A 22,036-nucleotide genomic window follows, 5' to 3' on the forward strand; every position below is an offset into this window, starting at 1 on the left:
TGTTTTCTACCAGCTGTTAATAATACGAATCGAAGAAATTTACTGCTTGGCAGCAGCTTTCTTCGGACCAGATTCTCCGTTAGAACTTCTTTTGGCTTTAGAGTTTTCGGTGCCTTTGCTATGGTCTTCATTGACTTAGTAATCTTGCTTCTCGCTAGCAAGTTTGGTAGGCGAACGAACCGGAAGCGCCAGTTCTTTGCTTGGACCAGAAAATTTTCATCTCTTCATAAACAAATTCGTTCGTCCTAAAAAGGACGGGTTGTGGTAAATTATGTGGTTGAAAATCCGGCCAGCAGAATGGCTTGAATGTTTGAAACAACACCTCCCAGGTGACAATGGTTACCGGACAGAGCATTTTCCATTGATTCAAGCTCTTCCGCTCCCCGCAACTATTTGGTTCTAATATAGCTGATAATAGATCGATGCTCCGGCAACCAACGCGTTCGGCGCACTCTACACCAAACAATGATCCGCTGCTGCTGCTGCTGCTGCTGCTGCTGCCGCTGCGCTGCGTTTTACTAGTTTGTCCTTGCCGAGTCCAGTGAGGGAGATACAATCGCAACTCTCTGCTGTCTGTTCGGCACCGTACCGATGCCAATGCGAAAATGATGCCGTTCGCCGGCTTACTTCTGATTATATACCAGAGCAAACGGCAGCAAGTTGTAACAAAGGCGGATCAACGTAGGGTAGAGAATCATAGACACGAAAGAAAGGCGGTACAACGTACAACGAAACCGTACATTGTTTGAACAAAACCGGTGTCCGGTGGTTCCTTAATGAAGAGCTACCAGTTTCTGCAGAGCAACCTAATACGAAGCATCGTCTTCATGCCACCGAAAACCAGTGGAAAGGCCGCAAAGCGCGATAGGAAAAAGAAGAAGAAGCCACGCCACTAGGAGAGCAACGCTATTTTCTTTCATTTAATGCCGACAGGGATGGCACGGCAACGGGCATGGCAGACGTGCACTCACAGTTGTGTGTGGTTGTGCCGGGTGAGTGCCAAGCGCGCCGTCTCGGAAGGTACCAAAGTATAGCGGCCTATAGTAAATGTGTCTTGTCAGGCTTCTGTAACTATACAATTAGCCCTTTTTAGGGCCTAATATATAAATGAAGATGCAATTCGATTTTCTCACTAAACGCTTTGCCTCGAATTACGAAGTGGCGCAGTTTTCTTTTCAAAGAATTTTGCCAGGTAATGTGGCTTTTCCGTTTCATGCTTTCCAGAAAGAATCACGAAATGGCATAATTTTGCATATGTAGGTAGGTATATGATCAGTTGTATTCAGTAAGTATGTTATAGTACAGGACAATTATTCAATAACTTTTTCTGCTCATTAACGAGCGCTTTTATTGAAACTGTTGGAAATTGGTGTGGAACTTTTATATTTAATAATTTGGCTAAACTATAATGGTCTTTTCGACTCCATAATGGATCTGTTGTGGGAAAGTTGCTGGAAAGAAGGCATCTTATTAAAACAAAATGAAACTGTGAATGCTTGCATCTGTTTGTTCATTTGTTACAATAACCTGATGCTTTTAACATGAGTTCGCAATATTTGTCGTAATGCCGTTTAAACATCCAATTACTGTACGTGTTAAAGCTTGGATAAATAAACTGCCAACTTGTCATGTGCATTTTTAAATGAGGAATATCATTCATGAGAAAAATCAATTCAACTGCTTCATATACTTATTCAGTAGTTCTTAAAAGAACTGATTGTTTTCTACCAGATATAAATTTACTGCTTGGCAGCAGCTTTTTTCGGACCGCATTCTCCTTGGAACGACTTTTTTTGGCTTTGGATCGTTATTCTCGGTACCGATGCCCATGCGAAAATGATGTGGTTCCTCGGATTACCGTTGGTTATATATCAGAGCAAACGGCAGCAATTTGTAACAAAGGCTGATCCACATAGAAAAGGGAATGGCAGAGAAGAAAATAAGGCGTGACTTTGTACGTTGTTTGAAGCTTCCAGTTTCTGTAGATCAAGCATCGTCTTCATGTCATGGCACCGACAACCAGTGGAAAGGCCGCAAAAAGCGATAGGAAGAAGAAGAAGCCACGCCGCTAGGAGAGCTACGCTATTTTCTTTCGTTTGTTGACTACGGCTCAGTCAAGCATAATATCAAGTTATAGTGAGTGTGGCTGGCTGCCGGGTGAGTTTGCCATGCGCGCGCCGTCTCGGAACGTACCGTACAGTCACCAAAGTACAAATACTCATAGTAAATGTATCTGGTCAGGTTTCTGTAACTATCCAACAATTAGCCCTTTTTACGGCCAAATATATACATGAAGATGCAATTCGATTTTCTCACTAAACGCTTCGTCTCGAATTACGAAGTGGCGCAGTTTGCTTTTCAGAGGATTTTGCCATGTAATATAGTTTAAACATTACTGGCGGGCTCGTACGTTCATACTTGATAAACTTCCAATTTGTCATGATCATTTTAAATTGAGGAAAAATGTGAGAAAAATCAATTTAACTGCTTCGTACACTTATTCAGTAGTTCTTAAAAGAACTGATTGTTTTCTACCAGATACTAGTAATGCAAATCAAGGAAATTTACATCTGGGCAGCAGCTTTTTTCGTGCCACCTTCTCCGCTGGAACGACTTCTTTTGGCGGCTTTCGGTGCCTTTGCTGTGGATTCCATTGGCTTAGTAGATTTTTGTTCGGGGGCAGCCGCATATTTACTCCAGTAGTACAGCTTTAATCGGAGCCGCCTTTACAGCAGTTAGCAAATTTAATTTGTTATCGTCCGTTTTATCAACCTTGAACGAATCGGAAGCGCCTGCTCTCTTTGTTTGGACCAGCTTTTCGACCTTTTCGACAGCTACCTAATTTCAAAACCATTTTCACGAATGTGACCAAGCTTGAAACGTCACAATTGTGGCTGGCGGCGATTTACTTGAAGACGGCTTGCAGCGAAGATCCGTTGATTATTCAGGGCATTGATAGCAGTGAAAACCATATCGTTCGCTGGCGGACGAGTCGATGGCTTCTTCGGTTTGTTGGCGTCTCGCTCAGTGAATTTGGATGTCTTCGATGCCTTATTCCGGAGAAGCAGCAAGCAGCAACAGCTAAAGCCTAACAATTTTCGAACGGATTCTATTACAAGGCGTAAACTAAATACAATCAAAGGAAGCTTAAACCATAGCTCATCTCGTATATATTTCTGTCATCTGTGCTTGGGAAGCATTGACGTGGGGAGGGAAAAAAATGAAAATATTGAATTAATGAATGTTCGTCTAATATTTTCTTAATTATTACATGTCTGTTAGGGAAACATGTAATAAACTATGTAGAAATAAATTTTTTGAAAAATTTCCAATCGATTGATACCAATATCTCTAGAATCTATTGAGGGATGACTGAGTTATAAGCGTGTAAACCATAACCACTTTTCGTTACATGTTCCCTTTTCGTTTTTCTGAAGTGCACCCCAATATAGAAATCAAAGAAGTAGTCCTACTTCAAAAAAAAAAAATCTAGGTTTTTATCGTATTAATTTTGCTTTATTTCATCACATTTCACGTGAGTGACATACTCTAGCGATTATTGCGCTTCTGCGCTTAAAATTATGGTGGCCCAACCATGACTAATCAAGTGGCCCGACCTTTACAAATAGCGCTTTTCTAGTATTTCACCTTGGCCTTCCCAAACACCTTACTGGAGGGATTTTTTCTATAGTCTTCGTGTGCAGCATAACACACTTCGTACATTTTCAAAATTTATCTCGATAATTGCATTTCATGAATCATTTCTTGAAGAAAAGTTCATTGCGCCTGGAAAACTTTTTTTGTAAGATTTAGTAACTGAATTCAGTACGGGTGTTTTGAATACACGATTGAAACTCACAATATTGTGAAAAGTTAGCTATCACAGTAAGAAGTTTTACAATGGTTGTATCATAGATATCAAGAGTTACTAAAACTGTAAAATCGTGATGGCCCGACCATAACAGTGGCCCGACGATAACGACAATACCCTACTCAATAACCAATATGTAACATGTATACTTACAAACTGGTTACTATTGAAGTTACATATAAACTGTAAATTGACTTTCAATTGGTGATAAATTAGTTATCTAGAAACTTTTATTGCATAGCGAAAACAATGCAGCAGGTTACAATATTATTAGAATGCAAGAAAATTATTGCAATCTATGGTTGTCAACATCAAGCAGTAAATTTAACTGTTGAATATAGAAGAGTGTTTGAATTTCCTTTATTTCACTAATTTTAATGCAGTTTGAAATTTATGGTGAAATGCATGCTTCTAGCTTTGAAAAATTCACGCGCTCTTATTTAATCTAGCTTTTCGTTACTTACTTCTCTAGAAAATTGAGTTTTTGTAAAACAAATATGTAGCATATAAAAATTTTAATTTTAATTTCCTAATTTATTAATTTATTCTTAACAATAATGACTTAGTGGAGCATTCACAATTATGGAATTCGCCCATAATTTTTCTTTCAAAAGGAATTTTAGAAATCTAAATACATAGTTGCGAAGGTCTAAGAATAAGGTATATTTCCGGAAAGTTTTGAACTGATTGCTTGAAAAATAAAAGTTATAGGCATTTACGTGAAGACAAAAATTGTTGTCATAGTCGGGCCATGTTGTACAGGTTAGGCCATCGCAGAAAATCTAAGACATACGTATTGAAATTCTATATAGAGACATGAAAAGAATGAATTCCGTGAACCACCGACCTACCTGTATCCGACGAGAATAATGACTTAGTGGAGCATTCACCTAGAAATCACTAAAAAATAAATTGTTTTCGCTTCACTTAGTAAAATTCAGAGCCATTTTGCCTTTGGTTTTAACTACTACACCCATCGTTCTTGAAGTTTTGTATCATTTTCGGCATATTACACATGAAATGATTTTAATCAGACATTATTCATGGATATCGGGAAAAGGTATTTTTTAGTGATTGTTGGAAAAAGAAAGTGTTAATTTTATATCAAAGAATAGTTTCAGGTTGAATAAAACAGTTTACCAGCAGTGTTAATCATAGAAGGTTACATTTCAGTTACATTCTAGTTGCACATAACCTTAGCCTTCGACCTGGTTACGGTAACCAATATTAAATCTGTAACCTAGTAACTAAAATATTTCTTATGTCGTCATTTCTAAGTTACACTGTAACCTTTTTTCATTGCCGGTTTCGTTTCGTTGTAACTTGAATTTGATCGTTTTGGCGTTTGAGAATAATCAAAATTTGTTTACTTAATACCAATGTCTGTGCGGAGAAGATTCCAAGTACCATCAATTTAGTAAGTAAACGCATTTACAAGAGCAATTTTCAACCCGTGTACCAATTGTTTATCTTTATCATTAGTAAAATTCTTGAGATCTAGTTTTTGCTTAATCCGTTGTGTTTACAAGGAACAGTGAACAAGTTGTTGCGAAAATGTTACTAGCCGACTTTTTTTGACTTCGTAACGGAAAATTAACTGTTTTGCAACCAGCAAGTTGATGACAGTTTGGAAAAAGGTTTCATTTGTGTCACTTGATAACTATTTGGTAACTCGTAACTGAAAATTGACTATTTTGCGGCGACCAAGTTGTTGACAGTTCGAAAAAAAGGTTGGTCATTTGGTAACCACCTCGTAACTTTTGAGATTTTTGTCACTAGAAAACTAAAAAGTAACTATTTTTAATTTTATGTAACCTGATTCGTTACAAGTATCCTAAATGTAACTGCTGTGCAACCTTTTTTTTATTTTTATAATTAGTTACAAGTGCTACTTGGGATTGTTGCCGTGATAATAGTGGGCGGAATATTGTGCCTGGCAGCTAAATCCGGACTATTTTCCCTAATACCAATGTATATGACAGAATGAAACAGCAACATTGTCGTTGTTGCTCCTTCTCTTTCTTACTATAGTGATTTCAATTTGTCGCAGTTTGCTGCAGTCGCACTTTGCCAGCCCGGTGTCACCAATACACTCTCACATATGATTTGACAGTACCCCCATACTGATGGGCCCCTCGTTGCTGGGCCCCAAACAACAATGGCCGCTCCATATATTTTCTATGAAATGATTTCCCGCCCAGTGTTTTGACGTTTTAGATTGCAGTCATAGAAAAATGGCGTCGTGCCGGGGGGTCGCACTTTGCAGTTTCAAACTGCAGAGTCCTGTTTGGGTGGGAAGTGCGGTATATTTTAAACTGGGATAATTCAGTGCAGACGCTTTCCTTAGTAGGTAGAGCGAGGTTATCAGTGAGTTTTCCGCTGGCACCTCAAGCTAGACGTGGACCGGACCCCCCCTGTAATAACCTGTGATTTCACAGATTGAATAAAAGTCTATTTGTTTAAGTGTCTCAATTTGTCGTTCTCTGCTTGCGCATTCAAAAACAAAGCAAAGCCCAGATGTCACATTCCGTTTTTAAACTCGACCTTTTGTTTTTATACGACAAACTGCTAGAACTTGCACCCTGCACCAGTCAAAATTCGAACATGCGACGACTGGTTTGTTAGGCCAATGTCGTTCCTCGAGGCCAACTGGGAGACGGGACTATCTTCACTTAATATTTTGTACTGTACGTTCGTAAAATTTTCGAAGACTTCATTTTTTATCACAGTTGGTTTAACGATGTCAGTACTGCGAGTTATTTTAAAAGATTCTGGATCAGAGATAATCTATTAGCGTTTTTGCTTTTGCTTAGGCCCAACTTAGGGTCGCTCTAGTTCCAATCGAACGGCTGTCAAAACGTTAGTTTTTTCACTCAGGTTGAACTTACACACTTAATTTTGATTTTTGCTCTCGGTAAAATTTAATGCCGAGTTCAACGGTAAAAATTATTTTTAACGATATCTCGTTAAAAAATAACATTTTACATCATCTCGGCAATTTGGTTTCACGTACTTCAGTTATTATATTCAAAATGCCGATAATCGTTAATAAAATGTGACGAATATTGCCGTTTACTTTATTTTACCGGAATCAGCAATATCAAATACCATTTCTCGGTAAAACAGCATCTTGCTTTGCCATAAATCGGCAAATGCATGGGATATTTTTTGTTCCACCAGTTTTTTTTGGCGGCAACATGACATCGAGAAATGTCAAACGTTTTTTTCGTTCGCCACTTCGTCAGCCAGCGCATTTCAATATTTTTGTTTGGCATTTCGCTAGCGATTTCGTTTTCGTCGTGTGAAGGTGCGTAAGAAATTTGGAAGTATATTAAGTTTTTTGTATTGCTGATTGCAAGGAAAATTGTACCATCCAAAGTGCGATATCGCTCATAAAAGTGCTATTTTGCATTAAATCGTTTCGGCATCTTCGGCGCACTTTTTCGTTATATTCCAAGCAATAAGTGCGCCGAAGAGACCGAAACGATTTAATGCAAAATAGCACTTTTATGAGCGATATCGCACTTTGGATGGTACAATTTTCCTTGCAATTGACAATACTTATTGTAATAGACTTTTTTCAGAATATTTGAAAACCAGCACCGTGTGAATCTGATCTATTTCCATTACCGTGCGAATCTGATCTTTCCTGTCTGCGGGAGGCCGCTCACAATATGGTTGTCTTAACACCGCCCGAAATTGTGATCAACTATAAGATTTCACACCCACCCTAATATGTACCTGTTCCGGCACGCATTCGAATCGGGCGCAACGCAGCACGAACTGTACTCGACGGTGGCTCAACCGTTGATTGAAGCGCTGATCCGTATGAAGTATTCACCTATGGAGTAACAGGCAATGGGAAAACGTATACCATGACCGGGGTTATTCAGTACCGCGGCATAATGCCGCGCTGTTTCGATACCCTGCTTCGTACCATCTCGGATATTCGGGCGAAAAAGTTCGTTTTCAAGCCGGTCCGGTTGAACGGGTTCGACATCCTGTCGGAAACGGATGCCATGCGGCAGGCCGAGCTGCACTCGCAAATGAATCGAATGAAGCGAGAGGATACCGATCCGGAGCTGGCGTCGAAGACATCGGTCGCATCGTCCGAGGTTAGCAGCTAAGCGATTATATTTATTCCGTTATCATTACATGCGTTGAGGTTTTTTGCTATTTTCAAAAAAGTGGTTTTAGTTTTTTCCGAATATCGGCAGTAAATAATACTGATCATTCAGCAAAATTAACTGACAAAATCGGCAAACTCAATTTAAAAATACAACGGATCTCGGTAAAAAGCTACCGAGTGTGTCGGCATGTTTTACCAGATCTCGTCAAAAAACTACCGAACGCGTAGGTAAAGTTTGCCAGATCTCGTTGAAAAACTGCCGAATGAGTCAGCATATTTTGCCGAAGTTCTCAGTATATTTTGACAAGTCGATATCATTTGCGTTTACCGAGTGATCAGTAAACGTAACTTTTGCCGAGAAGGTTACCGAGAGCTCAGCTGTTGAATTCTCGGCATTTTTTTTGCCGATTTCGGCGAAAAAAATTAAGTGTGTAGTTTCGTTCTGGGTTGAACTTTTTAGACGACGGGTTCGCTCTGGGTATTTTTACAGTTTTAACCCCGCCATGAGTAATACACTGACATCCTGAAAACGTTTGTTTATTCTCCCGTTTGTTCTTTATCTCACAGCCACTTGTACATTGGTTATTGTAACCGAAATGCTTATAATGCAAAAATACAATGCCTCTTTTGTCGTCCCGGTCACCTGCACATCTGTTTTCTTTACGGAAATCCCTATAAAACCCTATAAAGAAAGAAAAACAAAACCATTTTTCCTATTTGCACCTTCCGCTTTTAACAATGGCCACCCCACCCATAGGAAAAGAATAGTGTTGTTATTGTACTTTTCTAAACACAGCTTTTTATTTATTTATTAGTTTAGTATTACATGCTATCCTAATAAAAAAGGAGAAGGTGCAACAGTGTTTCTTCCATGGATGCAACAAACCTGTCATTCCTTTCATTTCACTTCAAGACAAAACTTGTTTGTAAACAATGTTTTAGTGTCACCACCAGGAGCAAGTATGCACAAATTATTGGCTGAGCCCACTCTACATGCCACATCTACTGAGCCACATAAAGCTAACCATGGGAAAAACATGATGTTCTCAGATGAACTCCACGCTGTTTGAATGATTGCCCCTGTGACTCGAACAGATTCGGCCAACAACAATCAGCACTAATTATCGAGCACTTTTTATACAGGTTACTTTGATTCGGTGCATAATTACATTTGACAAATCTACAGCTGCGAGCATTACAGTTTAGTTTTTCGTATTCTGATGTTTGTTGTTGTACGGATAAATTGTTACAGTCATATGGGCGTTACTCCCCCTTTTCGCCAGCAACCTCCGGTCATTAGCTCCTCCTTTTGTCCTACCGTCTCTTATGGGAGAACCGTCTAAACTCTAAGCATTTCGGTACCCCTGTTGTCAACTCCTTCAGTGCTGATTCTCTTATGTCAAGGGACATGTGTGCCAAGTTTGATGAAGAACGGTCAAACCGTTTCGGAGTTATGGCCTCCCCCCTATTTTTGTTGACCCCCCAGTGCTGATTCTCTTATGTCCTGGAACATGTGTACCAAGTTTGATGAAGAACGGTCAAGGTGTTTCGGAGTTCTGGCCTCCCTCCTGTTAGAAACCCTCCCCCACCTATTACCGAACCTCGCCCCCCTTTCTGTTGACCCCCAGTGCTGATTCTCTTATGTCAAAGAACATGTGTGCCAAGTCTGATGAAAAACAGTCAAGGCATTTCGGAGTTAAGGGCTCCCCCCCTGTTATGAACCCTCTCCCCTCTTGTGACAACCCCCCAGTGCTGATTCACTTATATCAAGGAACATGTGTGCCAAGTTTGGAGGAGATCGGTCAAGACGTTCTGGAGTTATGGTGGAACATACAAACATACTCACGCTCACTTTTATATACATATAGATTATGTGAGACGACAGTACAAGGTTATTTTTTGCTGCATCAATGACCTCGCTCTTAAAAATATCGAGGAAAATACAAAAAATAAATGAATTACATAGCATCTCATAGGTATGAATGTTTGATTTGCCTCTCATTCAGGTTTTTGCTAGATATTTTTACTTGCACCGAAAAACTCTAAAATAAATAACCATCACATTCCGCTGAAAAGTTAAGTACAATATTTCATTGCATTTATTTTCGATCGCGAGCAATGCCTTTTCATTCGAATTTCGCAAAATTTAAGAACCATTTTAAAATATAAAAATGAGTTTTTTCTTTTTTCTGCTTTTATGATATACTAGCTGACCCGACAAACTTCGTATTGCCACAAATTAAACTGTGTTGTACATAAATCGTGAATGTTGGATGACCTTTCTCACAATCTTGAGTTTTGCAAGTTTCTGGGGAGTTTATGGGTGTTTTAATATACAAATTTTCCTCACAGTAAAGTAGAAAACAACTCCTCCCATTGCTTAGCCTGATAAAATAAAGCGGATAGCATTTAAATATTTGCCATCATTACAAACCATTCCGCCGAATACCATTTTGCGGAACACCAATTCTCGGTTGACCATAACGCGGAATATAGGGATGTACCATTTCACGGAAAATCTTTTCGTAGAAAGTACTATTTCGCAGGGGTGACCCAACTGAAGGAAAGTAATAGAGGTCAGTAGATCCAGGAAAATACATAAACCTAGATAGAGGTGATCTCTACGGGGGGCTGTCTCCCCGCAGTGGCCGGCGAATCCGACGGCAAGTCGCCGGCAACACTCGCGGCCTGTGGCCGTCTCGCGCTGAATTAACTAATGTTACTATTGATAGTTTTTGGTGGTCTTGTTATTGATAAATGACCAAAATTGTTATTGATAAGAAATAAATAAAATTTCTGTTTTATTTGTATGATAGACCTTATCCCCCTACCACAGGAGTGAGGAGTCTCAAACCATCATTAAAAAAATCCTGCCTCCAAAACCCCCCACATGCCAAATTTGGTTCCATTTGCTTGATTACTTTTCGAGTTAAGAGGAAATTTGCATTTCACTTGTATGGGAGCCCTCCCTCCTAAAAAGGGAGAGGGGTCCTAATTCATCATAGAAAAAATTCATGCCTTCGAAAACACCCATATGCAAAATATGGTTCCATTTGATTAATTAGCTCTCGAGTTATGAGGAAATTTGTATTTCATTTGTATAGGAGCCCCCCCTCCTAAAGTGGGGAGAGGTTTCGATTCATCATAGCAAAAATTCTTGTCTCCAAAAACACCAACATGTCAAATTTTGTTCCATTTGCTTGATTAGTTCTCGAGTTATGAGGAAATTTGTATTTCATTTGTATGGGAGCCCCCGCTCCTAAAAAGTTAAGGGGTCCTTACTCATCATAGAAAAATTTCAAACCTCCAAAAACACCCACATGCCAAATATGGTTCCATTTGATTAATTCATTCTCGAGTTGTGAGGAAATTTGTATTTCATTTGTATGGGAGCCCCCCCTCCTAAAATGGGAAGGGGTCTCAATTCACCATAGAAAAATTTCTTGTCTCCAAAAACACCCACATGTAAAATTTTGTTCCATTTGCTTGATTAATTCTCGAGTTATGCAGAAATTTGTGTTTCATTCGTATGGGAGCCCCCCCTCTTAGTGGGAGGAGGGGTCTCTAACCATCATAAAAACCTTCCCTGGCCCCAAACACCCCTATATACTCATCCCCCGCTAATATGAAAAACAGCTCGTTCAGATTGGGCGAATTCATTTTTAATCTGAATATTTGGTAACTCTATTCATTTTCACATACGCGCAAGACGCGCACCTTATGAACTTGTTGTTTTGATTTGACGAAAACAAACATTTTGAAAACATTTCAAACATGCGCGAATTCTAAAGGTTCGATTTGTAGAAGACGAAATTGGCCCGGCAGTTTAAACTAAAATGGTCTATTTGGAGTGCTGGAGAGAGGAAAGTTGCATATGAGCTATATTGCCAAAGCTCCGGAGCAAGAGGAAACGCATTAAGATTTTTTGCTTTTTTTTAATTTACCGGTCAACTTTAACGTCAATTGTGTGTGACGCTTGATCGGTTTTTAATGTGAACGCATTCATACCACCGGGGTACAGATTAAAAATGTTCAGATTAAAGAAGGTCATACCAACGGGGGTACACGGTATGCAAATTTTCACTCCGATCGGTTCAGTAGTTTTCGATTCCATTTCCATTTCCAGAAATCCATTTTTTCAGGCATAGATTTGTATGGGAGCCCCCTCCTCTTAGGGGGGAGGGGACTTTTGCCGTCGAGAGAACCTTCCGTAGCCCCAAAAACCCCTACATGCAAATTTTCACGCCGATCGGTTCAGTAGTTTTCGATTCTATAAGGAACATAAAACAGACAGAAATCCATTTTTTAGGCATAGATTTGTATGGGAGCCCCCCCTCTTAGTGGGGCGAGGGGACTTTTGCCGTCGAGAGCAGGGCTTGAAAAGGGATCGCAAGTTGAATGTGACTGCCGTGAATGCGAACTTTCCGCATTCAAACTCCGCTTTTTGAACGATCATTTGACTGTTTTTTTGAATCCAGTCAATCTCCCGCTTGCGCTGCTGCCGTCTTACAATTCATGCGGCATCTCTGCAGAAGCAAACAGTCAATCTCCCGTTTTGCTTTGCGCTTTGAGAATATAAACTGCAAACTGACTGGAAGCATACGGTGACGTATTTTTTCGTTTCTCTTTTTGTCTCCAAATCGGCTGCTCACAGTAATAGTTTGTCACCCGGACGTCGGTCCGACGCAAGCAAAATATTCGTTTGTATTGGACGGAGTCCGACCGACTTCTTCCATGCACATGTAGTGGTTGTTTTTTTGTAGTATTGAATCATACGATTGTGCGGTTGCTTTTCGTTAGCGTGGTGATTGCCAATCATTTGACTGTTTTGCAGTCATTCGCTGCTCCAAACGGTAAAGGCAACTTGATCGAAACAAAAATGTCAACAAATTTTAGAGCGCGGTCGTTCTGCTGCGTGCGATCGGCGTTTGACTGCGCAAACTGCCAGTTGTGTTATGCATAGCGTTCGTATTCCACCTCTAAACGGACGGTGTGAACTTGAATGCGCGTTGGTGTGACTGCGGTAGAAAAAAAGGATCGGTCGAAGCCCTGGTCGAGAGAACCTTCCCTGGCACCAAAAACCCCTACATGCAAATTTTCACGCCGATCGGTTCAGTAGTTTTCGATTCTAAAAGGAACATAGGGACAGATAGACAGAAATCCTTTTTTATAGGTATAGATTATGATATTAGTTTACAATGCTCTCTTACAGGAAATTAGGACCGACTATTTTTAGCTCAGAAAGGGTTGTTTATAATTTAAACCCAGAATGAATGGCACATATTCCACCAGTAAGATTCTCGTACTCAACACACTCAAACCCTGCGTCTTTTATAAGCTCGGAGAATTTCTCTTGATTGGGAAACTTTCGAATACTTTCAACTAAATATTGATACGGTTGCCATTGACTAGCCAGAACATGCCCCATAGGAGGAATAATTTGAAATGAGTATTGATCATATAACCTGTAAATAACATAAAAGAAAACAGTAAATATTGAAAAAATCACATATTTTGCATACCATCTCAGGTAATTGTTTGTCACATGACTAAATTCCAAACAAAGAAATCGTCCTCCTGGCCGTAATACACGATAAGCTTCCGATAGCACCTGTAGAATGGAACGATGAGTATGCAGTTTCAATTTAAGGACCCTGCCTAATTTATTACCTTGTCTATGTGCGTTACATTTCTTATACCAAACGCAATGGTATAGGCCGTATAAGTGCTCTCGTCAAATGGAAGGTCTTCAGCATCGGCACAAACCCAATCTATAGTGCAGTTGTGCCGGTCAAACTTGAGCCTGTAAAATTGAACATTACGCTTTTGCATACGATGTTCCAAAAACTGTATTACAAGCAAAAACAGCCAACGAAAAACAATAATGCGTAGAACAAAAAAATATTTGGAATCAATTACAATTTTAAACTATCCTGGTAACCACAAAAAAAATTTCTGTATTTTCAACTTTGCTAAACTGCACTAATGTGAAACTGGAAGCTCTCCGTGGTGCATCTTGGGTAAAGTTGTTAAATGAACCATAGAACTGAGTGCCTGTAGCCCAGGTTGGGGATGCCAGCGTCTGTCTCAGAGGAGCAACCGGCTAAGTAAGAAATATTGCATCCCGTCCCGAAGGCGATAGCCCATCAACTAATATCATATAATTAAATAAATTTAAATAAATAAATAAATATATATGAATATATAAATAAATTAATAAATTGCAAAAGTATTGGCAGCCCAGTGAATTAGCATACCGTATCCTCCAAATGAAACAAAGAACGATAATAGTATTGCAGAATGAACAAAAGCCATAGCAAGAATCACGAAAGGAATTAACGCTAAACCACAGAGAACAGACATCCATTCAGGAACAAATTTTTCGGGAATTGGATAAAATTTCAAATTAAAATCACCTACTATGCTACCGTCACCACCACTCTAGTTTCCCAACTAAATGATTCTTTTGATTTGCACATTGACAAACTTTGGCTCCTCTGGCGCTAGCATATATGGACTATAAGCGTTATGCTAGCCAAAATCTAGCTGTTGTGAGTTTAGTGTAGAATTTTATGCGCCTTCAGCGACATCATCCATCACTATAGTTTCCCAACTAATTTGGCATAAGTTTTATCCAAGTGAGGACCTTTCGCTTGTATGTCTGTTCTCTGTGGCTAAACGATTAACTGAAGTTTTTGGAGCGTCTTAGTAGAATACGAAACCTGAAAATTAAATAAAAAGAAAACTTATCCAATTTAATTCTACTATGTATATTTTATTCTTGACAGATACTTATTTCGCCTACGACTTGCAGGCTTCCTCAGTGTCTGTTTTCGAACTAAATTAGTCAAAGCAATTTTACAATTTTTATAGGAGCTTAAGGTTACGTGATCTATGTGTGGGTATACAAAATTAGTGTAGGTAAACGGATACAATGTTTGCTTAAGACTACTGTGTAGGTAAACACAGTCAAATTAAATAATTTGAAAAAAAAAATTTTTTGTTCAAAAAATTGCAGAACATACTAAAATAAGCAACCTTGCTGAATACATTAACTATCTGTCTCTTACCGGTTGCGAAATATAATGATGTGTTAAAAAGAAGCACTTAAAATCAATTATGCTCAATAACTTTGCACACGATTTTTTACTGCTTTCGAGTCTTCTACAATGTTATTCAGTATGCTAAAATACACATTTTCACTGAAGACTGCTTATCGCTAGGACGCATATTTAATAAGTTATAAAATAAATGAAAAAAAAAAATTTGCAATGCTCAAAAAAAAATTTTTCAATTTCGGGCAGCTTCGCACAAACCAGACAATTTATTAGGTGAAAGTTCTATATTTTATTTAACAAAAAAAATACTGCCATTAGGAGCACTCCAAAGGTATCTCAGAAAAATCAATTGAAAAATGTGTTATTGTTTGATAAAAGTTGTTTACTACTTTTGCGTTGTCAATGGTCAGCGGATGGTTGTCGTTGAAGATATGCTCAGCCACTTTTGATCTAAATTGGTGTGTTAGACCCTTCTCGGCATCTCTTGATGCTTTTGTTGCCTCTGCCAAGTGTTCTTTAGTGCGTGTTTCCAGATTCCTTCTAGTCTGGCCGATGTAAACCTTTTCGCAATGTGGGCAACTGATTTCATAAATCCCGGATTTTCTGTGTTCTTCAATCGGGTCTTTAGTTAACTTATTTTTTAGCCAACTTATTTTTTAGCTGGTTGTTTCGGCTGGTGTAGACTAGGTCAATTCCAAATTTCCTCATTTTTCTACGGAGAGGGCGTGTTATATTCTCGTCATATTCTGCTGCCACTCTCTCAAGTTCTGGGGTTATTGGTGTTAAGTGTTGTGAGTGATTTTTTGTATGCTTCTCTTCTTTTCTTGGCAATAATGTTCTGGATTGTCTGGATGACGTCCACCAAATTTCTACTTTTTAGACCCCCCCTCCCCCCTCTGTCCGATTGTGTCACAAAACTCAACCCCCCCCCCCCTCTGGACGTCACACAAACTCAAAATTAAAATGAAAAGCGTGTTGATAGCAAAAAGTGGTTTATAAAAATAGCTTAACCTTTTAAGAGTTAGAGTATGACTAAAAAATATAGAAAATGCTGCTTTTTTACAGATTTTTCATAGAACTGCTGACTTGCTTGTATGTAATTTTTTTAGTTGAAATATTTTTATGGGAACGATTTATGAACTGCGAACAAGGACTCAACCATCTCTTGCAAATCGTCGCAAATCAGTGAAAAAATGAAGCTTTGGTTTCAATTAAAGTAGCACCGCTTTGCTTCAAAACAAGCTTCAATTTGCGTCGGCGAAGCAGGTTTCATTACATCGTGACAATAGCTTTTAGAGTTCATTGTACTTTTCTTTCAAATATTTAGTAAAAGGCCAGAAACTTTGATTGCAAACTGAAATTGAGCAACTTATATTCTTTAACGTAATGCGTGATCTATCTAGTTAACATTGACAAATTGTTCCTGACTTTCAAGCGCCGTCTGCTGGAACAATTACCAGCTTCAATTGAAGCTTGCTTGAAATATTCTGTTCAACAAATGAAACAAGTCGCTTCTTGAGTGAAGCAAAGGTAGGATCAGTTTCATTTATGTATTTCGACGATGTCGGGCCTTGCTGCGATCTTCTGAAGTAAGATAAGTTTCGAAATAAATCGCAAATTTTTGCAGCCTATTGATGAAAATAAAATTTTCTTCGAAGGATGTCACATTTGCCTAGACCCCCTCTCCCCCTTTGTCACAACCTGTCACAAAATTGACACCACCCTCCCCCCCATAAGCAATGGACGTCATTATTGAATGGTCCCTAATTCGTTTGGTGTTTGTTGGTTACGATGTCCAAAAAAGGAAGTTTTCCATCTTTTTCTATATCGTGTGTGAAGTGTATGTTTCTGTGTGTGCCATTCATGGCCACTAGTTTCCAGTTCTCCCTTTTTGACTATGCTGAAAACGTCGTCGACGTATCGCCACCATCTTTATGGGAGTACCTGATTTTGTTGCGATGCATGGAAAGCTCCGAGGTAGCAAAGATATATATTTTTGGATAGAACTAAGTGTAAACTCAATTATCTGAACAATTTTAGGCGAAATTAAAGCAAAATTGTAATTGTGCTGTACATACATATTGTACCGGGATGTTGAATCTAAACATACTGTCGATAATTGTAAGCGGTAGGCACCATACAATTGTCCTAGAGCTATCGAAACATCAGTATTCAGTCTAGAGTTGAACCCTTTTGAACATCTTCTTAGATAATTTCATTTCTAAATGAGAAATCATTCGATTTCCTATCACAATGATTTAAACCGAGCTCTTGTAAAAAACTGGTCAGCAATTCACAGAGGGATATTTGAAAAAATGTTAATTTTAACCCAAACAGATTAAAACAGGTAATCAAGAATGTAAATGGTCCTACAAGGTAGTAGTTGAGCGAGAAAGGACATTTGTTTCAACTAATAGTTAACTGTCCGAATACTTTTTTGGCTGCATTTTTGAGCAATTCAAACTATATGTACCCTATCTTCAAAACGGAAAGCTTTTCCCCGAATTTTTGTTGTGCATCTAAATATGCTTTAGTTAAACATTGTTTTAAAAAATATGTGTTACCATTCTTCGCAAAAATACTGTGCAAAATTATTTAAAGAAAATTTTATGCGCTGTTGTCCGAATACTTTTTTGGTTGACTGTATTGACTCAATCAGCAATTTGGTAAGATCGTTTCAAGTCGAATTTTTTCACATGCTACTATATACGGGTCGACTCTTTTGGTAATAACATACCAAACGAGTTGAAAGTCCCAATGTAATAAATATTTTCATTTCGATCATATATTTCAGTTTGAAAAAAAAAATGAAATTTCTGTTTGTGCGTAAAACAACCATAAATATGGTTGAAACTACATTTTTATTCTCCGTGATGAAATAGACCAACTGTCGGTGGGTTCTACAGTAAACGGAGAGAGGCACAATTTGTGTCTGAAAATAACTCAACCTGTGTGTTGTAGAGTTCGTAATACGTCGCACGCTTAATAAGGGGATTGTGAAGTCTTTTGTCCAGCACCTCTGTGGTTCAAAGCATCATTACCACCGGCGAGCCACGTGTCCTGGTAGAAGGAGTGGGTTCAAATCCGGCTGTAATGCTCCGATTACAGCTTGGTTCGATCCATGGAATCCCTCAGTATGGACAGAAGGTTGTGCTACACAACTTCTTAAGCATTGCTTCATATGACCCTCCCTTACCCCCTCATTTTCCGATCTTTCCTCTTCACGCCTGGTCTCAACCTGTTAGATTCTATCGACTCTTAGTTTCATTACTTTCTTCTACCGTTCCCTCCGTAAATTGTAAAATCAACCACCATAAAATCTTAATTATATACAGTTTTAGGTACTATATTCCAGATATTAGAAATGGAAGATCTGCCGAAAACTGCGAGCTCTACAGATACTGGCCGAAGGAAAACAGTGTCTATACGCTGGTAAAACAAAAAAAACGTTTGGTAAAGTTTCGATCTGGTGGAGGTAGCAGTACGCCAGCGGGAAATAGGGGATGAAAATTAGGAATATTCCTTACCAAAACACCTCGCAGATATTATGGTTTTGTTAGGTACTGCTGTGCTAATTTCATGGAATCAAGCTTCGCACTTTTGCCCCGCTATTGGGATAAAAGTGCGAATCGGCACTTGCTCAGTAGAAAGAAATTATTTATTTTGTATAACACTATTACACAGACAAACAGACATAACTCTTTGAAGAAAAATCAACAAAAATTATCGTACCTCACATTTAGCCCGAGCACTACCACCGTCTATGATCGACATTTCCAAATATCAAATAGCAACAGGAGTATCCCTCGAAGTAGCAAGTATTTTTTGTGGAAAATTCTCCGTCTTTCGTCAAAAAGCGCCACTTTGACCAAAACGGAGACATTCCCAACTAAGCACAAATTTGAAATGACGGTTTAATCGGTACTAAGAATGGAAAACGAGTGTTATGTCTGTGACTATTATTCCAGATAATTTAAAGTTGAATGTGAAGACATTGAGTTACTGCATCACTTTAAAATATATTTTGTTGTCTCTCTTTATATCTCACGAAAATTGATGGCAACTTCAAATATCGCACTTATGCTCCGCCGTACTCTATACCTAGTTTTGAAGTGGAAACTGCTTGTATCTGGCGCTAGTATACCTTAAACCGTCTATATACACTAGCGCCAAAAGAAAGTCGTTGAAAAGAAAGATCAGGGTGACTTTGTAGCCGCAAGGTTTCCGAGTCTGCTTTGACAATTTCTGTATTACCCCGATATGGCCTACTGACAGTGCAAAACTGACCCTTTTAGTAAAATGCACTGGTTTAGCTGCTCCAGGGATGGCTATAATTGGGGTCAGCGCGCTGTCATGACACAAACACGTAAAAAATTTAATAAGCATATCGCTCAATCAATAGCGATTATAGCAAAAATAAATGCAGTGCGGGTTATACAGCAAAAAAGTCGTCACTTCAAAACCAGCTATCTTCAATGATCCATTCGATCCACGGCTGGTCTTCAGTTTCGCGGGCACCCAGTGCCCGCCAGATCTCACATCGCCTGGTGACAGAGGACAGAGGCAGGAAATCCATTCAGGAACAAATTTTTCGCGAATTCTTGGATAAAATTTCAAATTAAAATCACCTACTATGCTGGCGTCACCACCACTCTAGTTTCCCAACTAAATGATTCTTTTGATTTGCACATTGACAACCTTTGGCTGCTCTGGCACTAGCATATATGGACTAAAAGCGTCATGCTAGCGCCAGAATCTAGCTGTTGTGAGTTTAGTGTAGAATCTTATGCGCCTTTAGCGACATCATCACTATAGTTTCCCAACTAATTTGACATAAGTTTTATCCAAGTGGGGACCTTTCGCTTGGATGTCTGTTCTCTGTGGCCAAAGGCTGTCAATGTGCAAGTCAAAAGAATTATTTAGATGGGAAACTAGAGTGGTGGTGAAGCTAGCATATTAGGTGATTTTAATTTGAAATTTTGTCCAAGAATTCCCGAAAAATTCGTTTCTGAATGGATGTCTGTTCTCTGTGGTTGTACCATGTACCACACCACTTCGCTACGCGATTCTATCGTTGTACACGGTGACAGACATACAATTGTACAGGTACAACGCTGGTACAATTGTATGTCTGTCTCTGATATAACCCAGGTTAAAAAACAAAAACGCTATAAAACATTACTTCGTTTCGGCACAATTCAAAAGTTTGCGCAAGTTTTTTTTAACTGAAAGCTGTTTCATAGCTGTGAAATGGAGAGATGACCATCTTGCCGCGGGCCCCCCTACTCACTACCGAATCGATTGGCGTTTGTTTTGTAATAAGTTCTTAAAACACGGTTATAATACTACCTGTCATATCGCTGAATTCCCACATTTAGCATATTTTGGTTAATATCTGACACTGTGACATGATTGGTTCCCTCTTCTGTATCCACAGGTGAATTATTCAGATACTTCAGAAATCGAAAGGCAATATCCCCGGTACCTCCAGCCATGTCTAGTAACTTATTACCACCTGCCATTGGGGCGAGCCGCTCCATGAATACATCTTTCCAAAATCTATGAATTCCAAGTGACATTGCATCATTCATAAGATCATATGAAGAGGCCACTTCTTCAAATACTTTATGCACCTTTCGCCACTTTTCCGTTTCCTTCACAGTTTCGAACCCGAAATGTGTTTCAGCTTCAGTTTTATAATTTTCAACGCTGCTATCGGTTGCTTGTCCAGAATAACATGCTGCGTTTAATAAACGTAACGGACGTAGCGACACACATTTCAAAATCGTTTTTAACATTTTAACGATTTTTTTTCAACTTAGTTTCTAAAATTCTTTTATTTTTAAAATTGTTATTTTAAACTTGACCCACTTGCACTTGACGTTTGACGAGCATCCTCCTCAGGGACGTCAGGGTTCAGGGACGGACAGGTAAAAACAGAGATGCCAGATTTCCTATAAAAAAATTTTTGCTGACAAACTACTCGAACACCGAAAAAAAAGTTGTCGAAATCCGATTAAACATATAGGGTGTTTGCAGAGTGCATATATGTATGTATCTGTTGGGCAGGCAAAAGTGACAGCTCCATATAAAACACACGGGCTGGGAAGAGCAAAATTTTTTAATTGATTTATTTTCTTTATTTAAAACAGAAATTACAAATTGGTTCATATATATGGCAAGGTAATATATCTGTTTACTAAATAAAAAAATTATTTTCAACAGATAAGCTAAGACGCGGTAGCAATGATCAAAAATGTAACTATGACCTAAGTTAGCGGGATAAAACTAAACAAATATCAATAGCCAGCAGTTGCTTTCGGCTAAAAAAGCAATTTATTATACTAAAACCAACCCTTCGACATCTCTATATCGAACTGCAGTAAACGTCAGCGACAGCATGTCGGGGCTCAAAATTTGACAGCGGGCCCAAATCAGACTGCTGGCAGTTGAGTGAAACGAAGTGATGAAATGCTATTTCATTTTCGCACACACGATATGTTGGCGGCGAAAACATGGTTGTCTGCCGATGGGGTGACTAAAACCAATTTTATATTCCGTTACTTTCAACTTGGCCTACACACTTAATCGGTTCGGTAAAATTTTACCGAAATCTAAACAGCAGAACGTTCGGTAAAATTTTTTATTGCACCAAACATTATTAATGATCTGTAAACGTCGATTGGCACCATCGAAATTTTTACCGAACGTTCAGCTGTTTAGATTTCGGTAAAATTTTACCGAATTCGGTGCTTTTTGTTAAGTGTGTATGCCGTATACTGCTTCAAAAAACAGTATATTTGGGACACCGATTTAACGCGAATTCACCGAAACCCTAGTTACCAAAAGTCAGCATATATTTCAGGGAACATTTGTCGGTTATTTTGACTATTAGTTGCTTTGAAATGATGAATAATTTTAGACAAAATGATAATTTTATGCAGCACGTTTTTGCTGCATCGAATAGGAAAATATGCA

At 38.8% G+C, this 22,036-nt stretch overlaps 1 protein-coding gene across 2 annotated transcripts; it reads right to left on the reverse strand.

Annotated features, from left to right (window-relative positions):
- Positions 1–12,738: 12,738 nt before the first annotated feature.
- LOC128735960 (2-methoxy-6-polyprenyl-1,4-benzoquinol methylase, mitochondrial) lies at positions 12,739–20,898 on the reverse strand. 2 transcript variants are annotated; one of them, XM_053830444.1, is made up of 5 exons: positions 20,408–20,898; positions 13,671–13,803; positions 13,523–13,611; positions 13,211–13,465; positions 12,739–13,128 (listed from the first exon to the last, which is right to left on the reverse strand). In XM_053830444.1, exons 1-4 carry the CDS (start codon positions 20,854–20,856, stop codon positions 13,252–13,254), a joined length of 885 nt encoding a protein of 294 aa, XP_053686419.1. In that variant the 5' UTR covers positions 20,857–20,898; the 3' UTR covers positions 12,739–13,128; positions 13,211–13,251. The 2 variants fall into 2 exon arrangements, with proteins under 2 accessions (XP_053686419.1, XP_053686418.1); XM_053830443.1 differs by having other exon boundaries at positions 12,739–13,465.
- Positions 20,899–22,036: the final 1,138 nt, after the last annotated feature.

This window comes from Sabethes cyaneus, chromosome 2, assembly GCF_943734655.1.
Source record: "Sabethes cyaneus chromosome 2, idSabCyanKW18_F2, whole genome shotgun sequence".
Lineage (NCBI taxonomy): Eukaryota > Metazoa > Arthropoda > Insecta > Diptera > Culicidae > Sabethes > Sabethes cyaneus.